This window comes from Macaca fascicularis, chromosome X (genome assembly GCF_037993035.2).
Source record: "Macaca fascicularis isolate 582-1 chromosome X, T2T-MFA8v1.1".
Taxonomy (NCBI): Eukaryota; Metazoa; Chordata; class Mammalia; order Primates; family Cercopithecidae; genus Macaca; species Macaca fascicularis.
The window spans coordinates 15,386,949-15,402,617 of NC_088395.1; the positions used below are offsets into that span (position 1 = coordinate 15,386,949).

General features: G+C 37.7%; 1 protein-coding gene across 1 annotated transcript in view; it reads right to left on the reverse strand.

Annotated features, from left to right (window-relative positions):
* ACE2 (angiotensin converting enzyme 2) overlaps nt 1-15,669 on the reverse strand; it is a 52,311-nt gene that overhangs the window by 17,037 nt on the left and 19,605 nt on the right. Inside the window, exons 6-9 of the mRNA XM_005593037.4 lie at nt 14,468-14,573; nt 12,170-12,267; nt 3,586-3,755; nt 147-373 (exon numbers count right to left, since the gene is read on the reverse strand). Coding sequence (XP_005593094.3) covers nt 147-373; nt 3,586-3,755; nt 12,170-12,267; nt 14,468-14,573 — 601 coding nt within the window. The remainder of the gene's footprint in view (nt 1-146; nt 374-3,585; nt 3,756-12,169; nt 12,268-14,467; nt 14,574-15,669) is intronic.

A 15,669-nucleotide genomic window follows, 5' to 3' on the forward strand; every position in this document is an offset into this window, starting at 1 on the left:
TTTCACCAGTAGTAATTTCCAGTTACCCGTAAATACCTTATACCTTATGCCGCAAAAAGTAAATATTTCCTACATAAGATATTAGATACCTTTGCCCGTATCAGATTAAAGAACCTCCAAAACAACCCATGAGAAAATGTCCATACCATTGTCTTCTTGAAAATCAGGTGACAGAAGACCAATGGATTTTAAATGCTTAGGTGTGGCTGCAGAAAGTGACATGATTTCCCCAACAGCTTCATGGAATCCTTCATTAGCTCCATTTCTTAGCAGAAAAGGTTGTGCAGCATATGCCATATCATATTGGATATGCCCCATCTCATGATGAGCTGTCAGGAAGTCGTCCATTGTCACCTTTGTGCACATAATGATCCTGCATGAAAATGGACAAGATGAAAATGAATCTCACTGACTTTCATTTAACAATTACAGTGGAGTTGTATGGGGTTTTGGTAGCATGAATCATCTTTCCAAGATTTATTCACCAGTGAATTTTTTTTTTTTTTTTTTTTGAGATGGAGTCTCGCTCTGCCGCCCAGGCTGGAGTGCAGTGGCCGGATCTCAGCTCACTGCAAGCTCCGCCTCCCGGGTTCACGCCATTCTCCTGCCTCAGCCTCCCGAGTAGCTGGGACTACAGGCGCCCGCCGCCTCACCTGGCTAGTTTTTTGTATTTTTTAGTAGAGATGGGGTTTCACCGTTTTAGCCAGGATGGTCTCGATCTCCTGACCTCGTGATCCGCCCGTCTCGGCCTCCCAAAGTGCTGGGATTACAGGCTTGAGCCACCGCGCCCGGCCTCACCAGTGAATCTTGAGTACCCACCTTTTATGTCCTAGAAACAGTACTAGTTGCTCAATATAAAGCAATAGGCACTGCTGAATCCTGTTCTCTTGCTCATAGACTACCAGGAAGACAGATAAGCAGAGTTCTCTGCTACAAGAACTCTGAGGCAAGTACTCTATAAATGATCAGTACACACAGCCTTGAGCATAAAAATGAATGAACATAGGCACAGTCCTCTAGAAGCACCAAGAAGGGCATGACTGAGGATGCAATGAGCAATTTGGACCTTAATCAATGTGCAGGAGTTTGCCCGGGAGAAGGCACAGAACTTGACGTTCCTAGTGCTCAATGAGAAAGGCTTAGGGGCAGAGGGATGGAAACGTGGCATTCAGGACACTGCAAGCTGTTTGGTATTGCCAGGATAGAGAAATAGTAGAAGGGGCTGCAAATTGAAACTTGGGAATCATTAGCATGTAAGTTGGGAAGTAGATATGATGGGCCATGGAGCAGGGATAGAGTGCAAGAAAAGAGGACCAAAGATAAACCTATAGAAGGTCCAAGTACCTAAGGAGTAGGGAGAGGAAGATTATTCAGAAGAGATGGAGAAAGTACAGTCAGAGAGGTTCAAGGAAATCTGGAAAAGTATGACAATGTGGAAGTTGGTAAAAAAAAAAAAAAAAAAAAGCATTTGAAAGACAACTCGTAAATCTTGTCTAATGCTGCTATAGCCCAATGGGATAAGAACTGCATTTGGCAATGAGATGGTGGTCCTTTTTAACTTAGCAAGAGCATTTTCATTCAGGTGGGTGTAGGGGTCATTATTCAGTAGATTCCCAAATTTATTTCATACCACTTGGATCATGTCACCACCCCCTCCAATATCCTGTGAGGCCTCCTCATTGCTCAAGAATAGACTCAGCCACCTTTTATACACCAATATGACCCTGTAAACCAAAAACTATTTGAGATAGGTCTCAATCAATTCACAAGTTTATTTTGCCAAGGTTAAGAACATGCCCAGAAGAAAAGAACACAGAATTTATAGAAACAGTCTGTGGTTTGTGCCTTTCTCCAAAAATAATTTTGAGGGCTTCAATATTTATAGGAGAAAAGTGAGCTGGAGGGGATAATGGGAGGGCATGGTAATCCACGCATTCCAAGAGAAAGGGGGAAGGTAAGGAAATATTCAATTATGTATTCATCTTATGCTCAGTAAATCTACTTTCTTTTCACAACCCCAACCTACTTTTCTAATTTGGTTTCTCTCTATTCTCTTCTGAAATAATTATAAAAATAACTACTATATATTTACTGCCTACTGTATGTAAGATTCTGTGCTTGAAAACTTACTTATACTTTCTCATTTTTAAGCCTCACTGGCATCAGTAAACTATGGCCTGCTGGCCAACCATCTGTTTTTATAAATAAATTTTTTTTGGCACACAGCCACATCCATTTGTTTGTGTATTGTCTATGGCTGCTTTCATGTCACAAGGGCAGAGCTGAGTAGTTGCAACAGCGATCTGCAAAGTTTAAACTATTTACTCTCTGGCCCTTTACAGAAAAGGATTGTAGATCCAATCCCTATCCTAGTCAATGCTGGTGGGGACCTGCCGAGATTTTATCCACCATCTCCTAGCTGCCTGAGTCACAGCTGATAAGGGCCAACAGCTGCTCCCTTCACTGCCTTTGACCAAATGCTCCCCCATACTCTGGGGCAGTCCACAGTCAAAGACTGCCTAACATAAAAGGCTAGTGCCCTTGTCTTGAGGTGTGGCCTAGTCTGTGGCTCAAGTTATGCTCCAAAGAACTTCATGGGATAAGGCTGAGGCTGAGTTTCCAGTAAAGATCACATCCTTCCTTACCTCCCTCCTTTGTCCCAGCCTGCTTCCCTCATTCCCCTCTGCCTCAGAGCTCTCCTCAATGAAGCATTTGTGAAACGATCTCCTTTTCAAGCTAAGGAATCCAACCTAAGGCTCTCACAAGCCTGCAACCTGGGAGTTACTATTCTACTTTATAAAATAAGGAAACCGAAACCAAAGAAAGTTAAAGACCTTGTCCAAGGTTGCATAGTCATTAAGTGACACACCTAGGATTCCGAAGCCTGTACTCATTCTGCCACATTACACAAACCCTCCTTAACTTATTTCTCATTCTAGCCTAACTTGCCGACTTCAATACACAGGTCAGGTCCTGCCTCTCTGTATTTGATCCTGCTGTTCTCACAGCTTGGGTCCTCCTCCCAACTCTGTGTATCTGAATCCTTCTTGTCTTTCCAAACCTAATTCAAATCCCACTTGTAAAGCACGGTCTGATCCTATCTCCTATTGCAAGTGTGGTCAGTTTTCTTCTGATTCTCCATAAGGCATGCCCTGTGTCTCTCTTATGACATGTACCACTTTCTCCCTTCGATCCAAGCTTATTTATTCACCTATTCTGTCTCACTCACAGGAGTGAAACATGGAGGGGAAGATCAATGTGTGATTCACATGTCCATCTTCCAAAAATCTTAGCACCAAATCTTTCCTGATATGGATACAACCATCCCCATTACCATACAATGCCAATGGATGCATAATATTTCAAAGAAAGCAGATGGTCCAAAGGTTCAAGTTAGAGCCTGCTGGCAATCCTCTTTTCCTGGGAAAACCCAAATGTGCTCTCCTGGACTCCCAGCCTTAGTTCAAGGAGAGTTAACTTATCTTTTCTGTGCTCAGAAAAGCAGAGAAAGAATTCAAGTTAAACTTCAGCCTGCCTCTGCTGTCTCCCATTTAGTATCAGTTGTGTAAGTATCAGCCCCACTACCTGAAGTCACCCTTCCCCAGGTCCCAAGCTGTGGGGTGGCAGACTACTTTCTGAACATTTCCTGGATCAGTTAGCATGGAATTTTCCCAGAATCCTTGAGTCATATTAGGAAGACCAACAGATACAAAGAACTTCTCGGCCTCCTTGAATATTCTCTGTGCATTCCAGGCCTGGGAAAAGAGAACAGTATTAATTCCAGCATCAAAACAACTGCATTCTTAAATTAAATAAGCCAGGCACAGAAAAACAAACACCACTTGTTCTCACTTATGCGTGGAATCTAAAACAATGGAACTGGTAGAAGCAGAGAGTAGAATGGTGGTTACAGAGGCTATGGGGTGGGGGCAATGGGGAGATGATGGTCAAAGCGTACAAAGTCTCAAACAGGATGAATAAGTTGGTTTTATTTTTTTGAGATCTATTGCACAGCATAGTAAATATAGTTAATAATAGAACACTGTACATTTTGAAATTGCTAAGAGAGTAAATTTCAAATGTTCTCACTGCAAAAAAAAGTATGTTAAGTAATTGATATGTTAATTAGCTTTATTTAACTATTTTTCATTGTATTCATAAATCATGAAATCACCTTGTACCCCATAAATATATAAATTGACAATAATAAATTGTCAATTTACAATAAAATTTTAAAATGGAAAAACTGCTAATGTAATTTTTAAAATAGCAGCATTATTTCTGTTGGATATATACACTGGCATAACCTTTCCAAAAGGCAATTTGATAACACATATGGATAGCATTTGAAATTTTTTTCTTTGTCTCAGTAATGCTGCCTCTAAGGAACTAACCTAAAAAATTATCAGAAATTAGATTCAACAATTACACTGAGAATTACTTTTAATAGAGAAAAAAGTTGAAACGACCATCAGAATGATTAAATAATGATACCTTTGAAAAACAGAATAATGTGCAGCCACCCAAATTATATTTATGAAAAATGTTTTGGTTTAGATCCAAAAGACAGGCAATAACAAATGCTGGTGAGGGTGTGGAGAAAAGGGAACCCTCCTACACTGTTGGTGGTAATGTAAGTTAGTACAACCACTATGGAAAACAGTTTGGAGGTTCCTCAGAAAAGTAAAAATAGAGCTACCATATGATCCAACAATCCCACTGCTAAGTATATACCCAAAAGAAAGGAAATCAGTATTTTGAACAGATATGTTTGTTGCACTATTTGCATGTTTGTTGCACTATTCACAATAGCCAAGATTTGGAAACAACCTAAGTGTCCATCAATAGATGAATGGATAAAGAAAATGTGGTACACATACACAATGGAATACTATTCAGCCATAAAAAAAATGAAATCCTGTCATTTGCAACAACATAGATGGAACTGAAGGTCATTATATTAAGTGAAATAAGCCAGGCACAGAAAGACAAACATTACATGTTCTTACTTATTTGTGGGATCTAAAAAACCAAAAGAATTGAACTCATGGACATACAGAGTGGAAGGATGGTTACCAGAGGCTGGAAAGAGTAGTGGGAAGGTGGCAGGGGCAGGTTGGGATGGTTAATTGGTACAAAAAAATAGAAAGAATGAGGCTGTGTGTGGTGGCTCAGCACTTTGGGAGGCCAAGGCGGGCAGATTGCTTGACACCAGGAGTTCGAGACCAACCCGGCCAACATGGCAAAACCCTGTCTCTACTAAAAATACAAAAATTAGCCAGGCATGGAGGGGCACACCTGTAATCCCACCTACTTGGGAGGCTGAGGTGGGAGAATTGCTTGAACCCAGGAGGTAGAGGTTGCAGTGAGCTGAGACCGTGCCACCGCATTCCAGCCCGGGTGACAGTGTGAGATCCTGTCAAAATAAAGTGTACTATTTGATAGCACAACAGGGTAACTATAGTTAATAATAATTTAATTGTACATTTAAAAATAACTAAAAGAGTATAATTGGATCATTTGTAACTCAAAGGAAAAATGCTTAAGGGGGTGGATGCCCCCATTCTCCATGATATGATTATTATATATTGCATGCCTGTATCAAAACATCTCATGTATCCCACATACCTAGTATGTATCCATAAAATTTTTTAATCTGAGAATTTTAATTGATATTATAAAATACAATTTAATAGTAAGTAAAAAAGTAGAATATATGAGCAACTTAATGAGGTAGTACATGAAAATGTGAACAGTAGACTGAGTATGATTATTGATAACGTTTTCTTGGTTTTATTTTTTATATTCCAAGTAAAAACACAACTTTTCTACTCAAGCCAACAATCGTTGATTGATCTCCTTCAAGGGGAAAGGCCCTGTATTAGACTTGGTGGAAGACATAAACTATAAGGTGGACCTGAAGGCATAGGCTTTTGGAATCAAAAAGGCCCAGATGTGGCCTAGCAGCCAATGGGTAGTTGGGCCTTGGCTTCATGATCTGTATGAAGTCCAAATTTTCACAGTGTTCTGGGACTAAAAAGAGGCAGCAGTAGGCATCTGCCAACCAGAAAACTCTTCTGGTAACAAGTCTCAGGAGCTGACCAAGCCTGCTTAGGAGATAAGGCCTACATTAGGTGAGCTAAGTTTGTGTAATTGGCAGCTAGTCTATGAATCACTTTTAGTAACAGAAAACTTCCTCTGATCCCAAAGACAGTCAAGTCTGGTTTCTCTCCTTTGCCAGCCCTGGGAATAAGAAACAGGATATGAGCCTATAGATGGTTTAAAAATTAAGGACTTACTGTCAGGCAATTGGTATTGATGAGTATGACATTCTTAAGTAGAATGAACCTATACCAAAACAGTGTAGATTAGGAAATACAGTTAACATCTGTTGAATGAACAATGAATGAATGAATAGAAAACCAGGCTGAAATTATTAGGAGTTCTGAGTTCAATCCTTAGTTGCCAATGACTGTCTTTGTGACTTTGGGCAAATCATTTACCTGAGCAAATAGAAGTATGATGCAGAAGAATGAAACTAGAGTCCTACCAATCATCATATACAAAAATTAACTCAAGATGGAATAAAGACCTAAATACAAGACCTCAAACTATAAAAATCTCAGAAGAAAATCTAGGAAAAACTCTTCTGGACATTGGCATGGGCAAAGAATTTGTAAGTCTTCAAAACTAATTGCAACAGAAACAAAAATTGACAAGTGAGACCTAATTAAACTAAAAAACTGCTGTACAGCAATTTAAAACAAATGGAAAGAGACACAGCATACCAACAACATATCTGGGATGTGGCAAAAGCAATGTTAAGAGGAATGATTATAGTGCTAAATCCCTACATCAAGAACCTAGAAAGATATCAAATTAATATAATACCACACTTTAAGGAACTAGAAAAACAAGAACAAACTAATTCCAAAGCTAGAAAAAAAGAGATAACTAAAATCAGGGCAGAATTAATGAAATTGAGACTTAAAAAATCATACAAAGGTTCAACAAAATAAAAATTCAGTTTTTTAAAAGGATAAACAAGATGGAAAGACCTCTAGCTAGATTAACAGAGAAAGAGCAAAGATCCAAATAAGCACAATCAGAATTGCAGTAAACAGACAACCTACAGAATGCAGTGAACAGACAACCTACAGAATGGGAGAAAATATTTTCAAAACATCAGAGAAATGCAAATCAAAACCCATAATGAGATACCATCTCACACCAGTCAGAGTGGCCACTATTAAAAAGTCAAAAAATAACATGTTGGCGAGGCTGCTGAGAAAAGGGAACACTTAGGCCGGGCGCGGTGGCTCAAGCCTGTAATCCCAGCACTTTGGGAGGCCGAGACGGGCGGATCACGAGGTCGGGAGATCGAGACCATCCTGGTTAACACGGTGAAACCCCCGTCTCTACTAAAAAATACAAAAAACTAGCCGGGCGAGGTGGCGGGCGCCTGTAGTCCCAGCTACTCGGGAGGCTGAGGCAGGAGAATGGCGTGAACCCGGGAGGCGGAGCTTGCAGTGAGCTGAGATCCGGCCACTGCACTCCAGCCTGGGTGACAGAGCGAGACTCCGTCTCAAAAAAAAAAAAAAAAAAATTAGAAAAGGGAACACTTACGCACTGTTGGTGAGAATGTAAATTAGATCATCCACTATGGAAAGCAGTTTGGAGATTTCTCAAAGGACTAAAAATAGAACTACCATTCGACCCAGCAATCCCGTTACTGTGTATATATCCAAAGGAAAATAAATCGTCCTACCAAAAAGACACCTGCACTCGGGTGTTTATTGTAGCACTATTCACAATAGCAAAGACAAGGAATCAACCCAAAGAAATAAATAAATAAAATGTGGTACATATATACCATGGAATACTATACAGCCATAAAAATAATGAAATTATGTCTTTTGCAGCAACATGGATGCAGCTGAAGACTGTCATCCTAAGTAAATTAATGCAGAAACAGAAAACCAAGTATCACATGTTCTCACTTATAAGCTAACCTTGGGTATATATAGACATAAAGATGGGAACAATAGACACTGGGGACTCCAAAAGGAGGGAGGGAGAGAAGAGCAGCAAGGTCTGAAAACCTTCCTATTGAGTACTATGTTCATATCTGGTTGATAGGACCAATAGAAGCCCAAACGTCAGTATCACGCAATATACCCTTGTAACAAACCTGCACGTGAACTCCTTGAATTTAAAATTTAAATTTAAATTAAAAAATTCTCAGTCCAGGCGCGGTGGCTCACACCTGTAATCCCAGCACTTTGGGAGGCTGAGGCGGGTGGATCACGAGGTCAGGAGCTGGACACCAGCCTGGCCAACATGGTGAAACCCCGTCTCTACTAAAAATAAAAAATAAAATAAAATAAAAATTAGCTGGGCATAGTGGTGTGCACCTGTAGTCCCAGCTATTTAGGAGGCTGAGGCAGGAGAATCACTTGAACTCGGGAGGCGGAGGTTGCAGTGAGCGGAGATCATGCCACTGCACTCCAGCCTGGGCGACAGAGTGAGACTCCATCTCAAAAAAAAAAAAAAAATTATCTGTGTTCCCTTCTGTTGATGAAATGATATTATAGTTATAAATTATGTATTTTTGTTCATTCAACTAAAATTCTACATTTCTGAGTAGAATACCTAATTATACTTCTATTTGCCTTATAAAATTTCCTCAGATAATTGCACCATAATTTGCTATTTGTGTATTGCTGAGCCTTTGCTTGTTAATAGTTTTAAATCTGTAAGAAGCAATGCAATGAACATTTTAGCATACGTAACATACTCCTGGGAAAAGTCCACTGCAGAATAAAAAGTGAAGCTGCATAACCATATATGGTTAGCCAGTTTTCCCAGCACCATTTATTGAATAGGGAGTCCTTTCCCCATTGCTTATTTTTGTTGACTTTGTCAAAGATCAGATGGCTGTAAGTGTGTGGCTTTATTTCTGGGTTCTCTATTCTGTTCCATTGGTCTATGTGTCTGTTTTTGTACTAGTACCATGTTGTTTGGGTTACTGTAGCCTTGTAGTATAGTTTGAAGTCAGGTAATGTGATGCCTCTGGCTTTGTTCTTTTTGCTTAGGATTGCTTTGGCAATTCAGGCTCTTTTTTGGTTCCATATGGATTTTTGAGTAGCTTTTTCCAATTCTGTGAAAAATAATGATAACTTGATAAGAATAACATTGAATCTGTAGATTGCATTAAGCAGTATAGCCATTTTAATGATACTGATTCTTCCAAATCGATGAGCATGGGATGTTTTTCCATTTGTTTGTGTCACCTATGATTTCTTTCAGCAGTTTTTTGTACTTCTCTTTGTAGAGATTTTTCATCTCTTCGATTAGATGTATTAATAGATGTTTTAATTTTTGTGGCTATTGTAAATGAGATTGTGTTCTTGATTTGGCTCTCAGTTTTTGGTATATAGAAACGCTACTGATTTCTGTGCATTCATTTTTGTATGCCCCCGCTTACTGAAGTCATTTATCACATCTAGGAGTCTTTAAAGTTTTCTAGGTAAAGAATCATATCATCAGCAAAGAGAGCTAATTTGACTTCCTCTTTCCTTATTTGGATGCTTTTTGTTTCTTTCTCTTAAATGATTGCTCTGGCTAGAACTTCCAGTACTATGTTGAATATGGGTGATGAAGTGGGCATCCTTGACTTTTTCCAGTTCTCAAAGGGAATGATTCTAGCTTCTGCTGATTCAGTATGATGTTGGCTGTGGGTTTGTCATAGATGGCTCTTATTATTTTGAAGTATGTTCCTTCAATGCCTAGTTTGTTGAGGATTTTTATTATGAAAGGATGTTAGATTTTATCAAATGCTTCTTCTGCATCTATTGAGATAATCATATGGTTTTTGCTTTTAATTCTATTTATATGGTGAATCACATTTATTGATTTGCATATATTGAACCAACATTGCATCCCAGGAATAAAGCCTATTTGACTATGGTGAATTAACTTTTTGATGTGCTGCTGGATTCAGTTTGCTAGTATTTTATTGAGGATTTTTGTGTCTCTATTCATCAAATATATTGGCCTGTAGTTTGTTTTTCCATGTGTCTTTGCCAGATTTTGGTATCAGGATGATACTTGTCACATAGAAGAGTTAGGGAGGAAAACTTCCTCCTCAATTTTTTTGAATAGTTTCAGTAGAATTAGTACCAGCTTTTCTTTTTACATCTGGTAGAATTTAGCTGTGAATCTATCTGGTCTAGGGCTTTTTTTGTTTTTTTAGTTGGTAAGTTTTTAAATTATTGATTCAATATCAGAACTAATTATTGGTCTGTTCAGGGTTTCAATTTCTTCCTGATTCAGTCTTGGGAGGTTGTGTGTTTCCAGGAATTCCTCTGTTTTTCCTAGATTTTCTAGTTCGTGTGCATAGAGGTGTTTGTAATAGTCTCTGAGGATCCTTTGTATTTCTGTGGGATCAGTTGCAATGTCACCTTTGTCATTTCTGATTGTGCTTATTTGGATCTTCTCTCTTTCTCTGTTAATCTAGCTAGAGGTCTTTCCATCTTGTTTATCCTTTTAAAAAACTGACTTTTCATTTTGTTGATCCTTTGTATGATTTTTTAGGTCTCAATTTCTTTAATTCTGCCCTGATTTTAGTTTTCTCTTTTTTTCTAGCTTTGGAATTAGTTTGTTCTTGTTTTCCTAGTTCCTTAAAGTGTGGTGTTAGATTATTAATTTGATATCTTTCTAGGTTCTTGATGTAGGCATTTAGCACTATAAACATTCCTCTTAACATTGCTTTTGCCACATCCCAGATATGCTGTTGGTATGCTGTGTCTCTGTTTTCATTTGTTTCAAAGAATTTTTTGATATCTGCCTTAATTTCATTGTTTACTCAAAAGTCATTCAGAAATAAGTTGTTTAGTTTCCAGGTTATTTCATGGTTTTGAGAGTTCCTCTTGGTATTGATTTCTATTTTTATTCTACTGCAGTCTGAGAATATGCTTGGTATAATTTTAATTTTTTGAATGTATTGAGACTTGCTTTATGACTGAGCATGTTGCCAGTCTTAGAGTATGTTTCGTATACAGATGAGAATAATGTATATTCCATAGTTGTTGGGTGGAATATTCTATAGATGTCTCTTAGGTTCAATTGGTCAAGTGTTAAGTTTAAGTCCAGAATTTCCAGAATTTCTTTGTTAGTTTTCTGCCTCAGTGATCTGTATAACACTGTCAGTGGGGTGATGAAGTCCCCCACTATTATTTTCTGGATGTCTAAGTCTTTTCCTAGGTCTAAAAGTGCTATGTTTATGAATCTGGGTATTCCAATGTTGGGTACATATATATTTAGGATAGTTAAGTCTTCTTGTTAAATTGAACCCTTTATCATTATGTAATGACCCTCTTTGTCCTTTTTTACTGTTGTTGGTTTAAAGTCTGTTTTATCTGATACAAGAATAGCAACCCCTGCTCTTTTTTGTTTTCTATTTGCATGATAGATCTTTCTGCATCCCTTTACTTTGAGCCCAAGTCATTACACATGAGATGGGTCTCAAAGACAGTAGAGGGTTAGGTTTTGTTTTTCTCTCCAATTTGCCACTCTCAATCTGTTAGGTGAAGCATTCCTGTCATGCTGTTGTTAGCTGGTTGCTTTGTAGTCTCGACTGTGTAGTTGCTTTATTGGGTCTGTGGGCTATGTACTTACTTGTGTTTTGAGGAACCCAGCACATTTAAATAATTAAACCAAAGTAGTAATAAAGGTGTTACTTAAAATTGTTTTTAAAGATTCTTGTAATATTTTTAACACTAATAATTTTTAATATGCAAAAATCCCCTCATAATATTCTTGTTTTTACTATCCATAGAGATTACTGGCTGGTTACTTAGCAATGACAAACTTTGGAAAGAGTGATACCAACCAGTTGACAATTCTACATCTTACTGCTTAACGGAAAACTCAGGTAATCTGCATTTTAAATACCTTTCAATGAGATCAATACTACACCTGCAATTCAAGGTATCTGAGGCCATTGTAAACTGTTTTTCCATGAAAATATAGCTATGTAAGAAATAAATTTCAATTAGCTTAAATTTTTTATTTACATGGTTTCACATAAAAATAAAAATAGAAGGATGACATAAAAATAAATGAAGTTGGGAATTTAGATTTAGTTTTTAAGGGCTCTTTTTCCTACCTGGTTCACCATTGCATCAGTAACATCTATGTTTGGTTTCTGTCCAAAGGGAACTGTCAAAGAGTACAGATTTGTCCAAAATCTACCCCACATATCACCTATTTTTTAAAAAAAGTCTGTTAGTATATGACAAAGCAGCAGAAATGTAGACATAATTTATTAAATATATGGACCATGACTGATACTGTAAATTAGAAAGAGATTTCTATAATCTACCACCCATGGTACAAAATATTACAAATTAAGCTGTTAGTAATTCCCAATGTTGGCTTCAAAAGAGGTCATATAAGATCATCATTCAGGAACTTCTACTAACTGGTAACTAAATTCCACTTTTATTCCTATATTCGTGTACTTAACTTGGTGACTTTGTAAACATCTCAAACAAATGTTAAGTTGTATTCCAAGGCCAGAGACCACGAAAAAGAAGATGTATCTAGAAAAAGTCAATCTAAGAGCGGGACCAGAATCCTGGTGCCAAAGAAATGGGGCAACAAACTTCATGAAGAATACTCCTGTAATCTCAGCACTTTGCAGAGCTGAGGCAGGCAGATCACTTGAGATCAGGAGTTTGAGACCAGCCTGGCCAACATAGTAGAGACATGGCAAAGCCCTGTCTCTACTAAAAATACAAAAATTAGCTGGGCGTGGAGGCTTGAGCCTATAATCCCAGCTACTTGGGAGGCTGAGGCAGGAGAATCGCTTGAACCCAGGAGGCAGAGGTTGCGGTGAGCTGAGATCAGCCACTGCACTCCAGCCTGGGTGATAGAGCAAGACTCCATCTGAAAAAAAAAAAAAAAAAAAAAAAACTCTATAAACTTGTATTTTAAAAGATAAAATTTAGTACTGATACATGTGAAGTCCTATGCTTAAATTTTAAAGAAAAACTTAACCATCATAAAAACATATATGTGGCATTAGGCTAAAGCACAGTGCACATCTAAAAGACCAAAAATGAGCCAACAAACAGTATGGCCTGGCTTCTAAAGCATAAATGTGACCTTGAGCTAAATCAATAGAAGTATAGTGTCTAGAACAAAGGTAGTCATGGTACCATGTCTTTCTTTATGTTGGTCAAACCTCGTCTGGAGTAACTGTTCATCTCTGAGCATGATAATTGAGGAGGCACATTGACAAAGTACAGTTCATCAAAATGAGAACAATTATAGAAAAGTGAGGTTTTAAAGAATGGTCGATAATGTATAAGATATTTAACTTGACAAAAGAAAACAGTGTAAACATGACAATAACAATAATGTCACTAAAATGTATTGCACCAAGTACTATGCTGTATCTTATATGATGGTTCTTTATGAATATCTGGAAGGTCATCTTGTAGAATAGGAATTGACATTCTGGGTAACCTCATAGCATGGAAATAAGACTAATGAACGGAAGTCATCAGAGGGGTGTTGCTTAAGTTCCACATAAGGTAGAATTGTGTTACATTGGTTCCAGGTAGCAGTAAATTAGTCTGCATTGGAATGAAGAAATTATCCCATCACACCAGACAGGTTTAAGCAGAAACTGAATTACTAAATAATGCTTGCCATTGACTTTGTAGAAAGGATTTCCATATTACTTTAGAGTTAAAAGTCTCCACAGGTCCTTTCTCCGCATTCTCTCCTGCTAACAGACACAAGGTTTGGCTGTGAAGGAGATTAGCTTCCTGCAACTTAGTCTGACTACAGTAGAAATGCTATGTATGCATGGCATGAAATTTTCAAATATTTATATTTTATTTGGCCTCAGTTGCTGCGGTGGGAGAGGAGAAGATGGTCACTTTCATTGTTCACTCATGCGATTCCAAGCCAAGCACTTTTCAGCAAAAGTAATTGGTGAGGTCTAGAATGAAGTTAGGAAGCTTTCGCCCAAGCTATACCTTTCTGTTACCCCGACCACCCCCAGCCAACCAAGCTTTTTTCCTCTGATGATATGATACTAAAATCTCAAATTCCACCTTAAGAGCTTAGCCAACCAACTTAAATACTAAAAATTATTTTCCCCATTTCCACTCTCATTTGAGCCTGTAATTCTTTCTCTAGTTATCTTAAATAACCCCTTTATCATTTGAATTGCAGCCAAAATAATAACTCTTTATGTATAAAAAAGTAATACAATAGAGAATTGTTTAAAATAGACTTTTGGTTGAAGAAAATGCTTTCAAAATGTGATTTCTACAATGTTACCACTTACAGAATTTTTCAAAAGTTTTATGTTAAGGCTCACTCAAAAAGGCAATTTTATTGTTAGAAATAACAAAGAGCCAAGTACATGAAGAATTCATGGGCTTCTTACCAAGCAAATGAGCAGGAAGGCATCCAGTTGGACTAATATAGGAAGGGTAGGCATTCATCAACTTTGCCCTCACATAGGCATGAAGATGTTCATATAATGGTTTAATCTGAAAAGCCCAGGAAGAAAGTTTAAGACCAAGAGTAACCAATTCTAATTTCCATTCAACAACACTAGAAATAGGAGATTCTTTAAACAAGTAGAATTTCACCAAATTATAATTCTTCTTCTCTCAAATTTCTGGAAAATTTAAAAGTATTCCTTCTTCCTAGATATTGATGATAACTCTACTGCATAAGTCGATAAACATACTTGGGAGAACACAGGTCCCAAAATAAAAGCAGATGCAAAAAATATATATTCATTTTTAAGATCGTTACCTCCTTCCTTTGTTTTAGTTTGAGGTATAATTTACATACTATAAAATTCACCCATTTTCAAGAGTGTAGTTCCATGAGTTTCAATAAATTAAAACTACTGGGAAACCATCACCACTATCTAGTTTTTTAACATTTCTATAACCACAATAGGTTTCTTGTAGTCAGTTCCACTCCTATCTCTGGCCACTCTGAGTATATCACAGTCTGTTTATCCATTCACTAGTTGAAGGACAGCTGAGTTTTCCAGTTTGGGGCTATTATGAATATTGCTGCTATGAACATTTGTGTATGTGTTTCTATGGATAAGGATATATGTTTTCATTTATTTCACATAGAAACTTAAGAGTCATGGTAAGTGTGTGCTTAACTTTTTAAGAAATTGCCAAACTGTTTTCCAAAGTGACTGCCCCATTTTACATTTCTTCCCGCAGTGTAAGAGGGCTCCAGCGTCTCACATTTTCCCCAATATTTGGTATTGTCCGTCTTTTTAATCATAGCTATTCTGGTGGGTGTGGAGGGGATTTTCATCATGGCTTTAATTTGCATTTCCCTAATAACTTTTTATTTTCTTATTTGCCATTTGTGTCATTTCTTTGATGATGTACTTATTCAAGTCTTCTCCCCATTTCCTTTTTGGGGAGTTGTTTATCTTACTTCCATTTTTGATAGCTCTGCCAAACTATGGCTGTGACAAGGTAACTCACATTAGAAGTTTGAAGGTGCAGGTAAAGGGGAGGCATGGGGCCAAAATGAAGGAAAAACATCCGTGGGACATTTCTGTTCACAAAACTCTCTCTTCCCTATGAAGACTAGCTTAAAGTAATA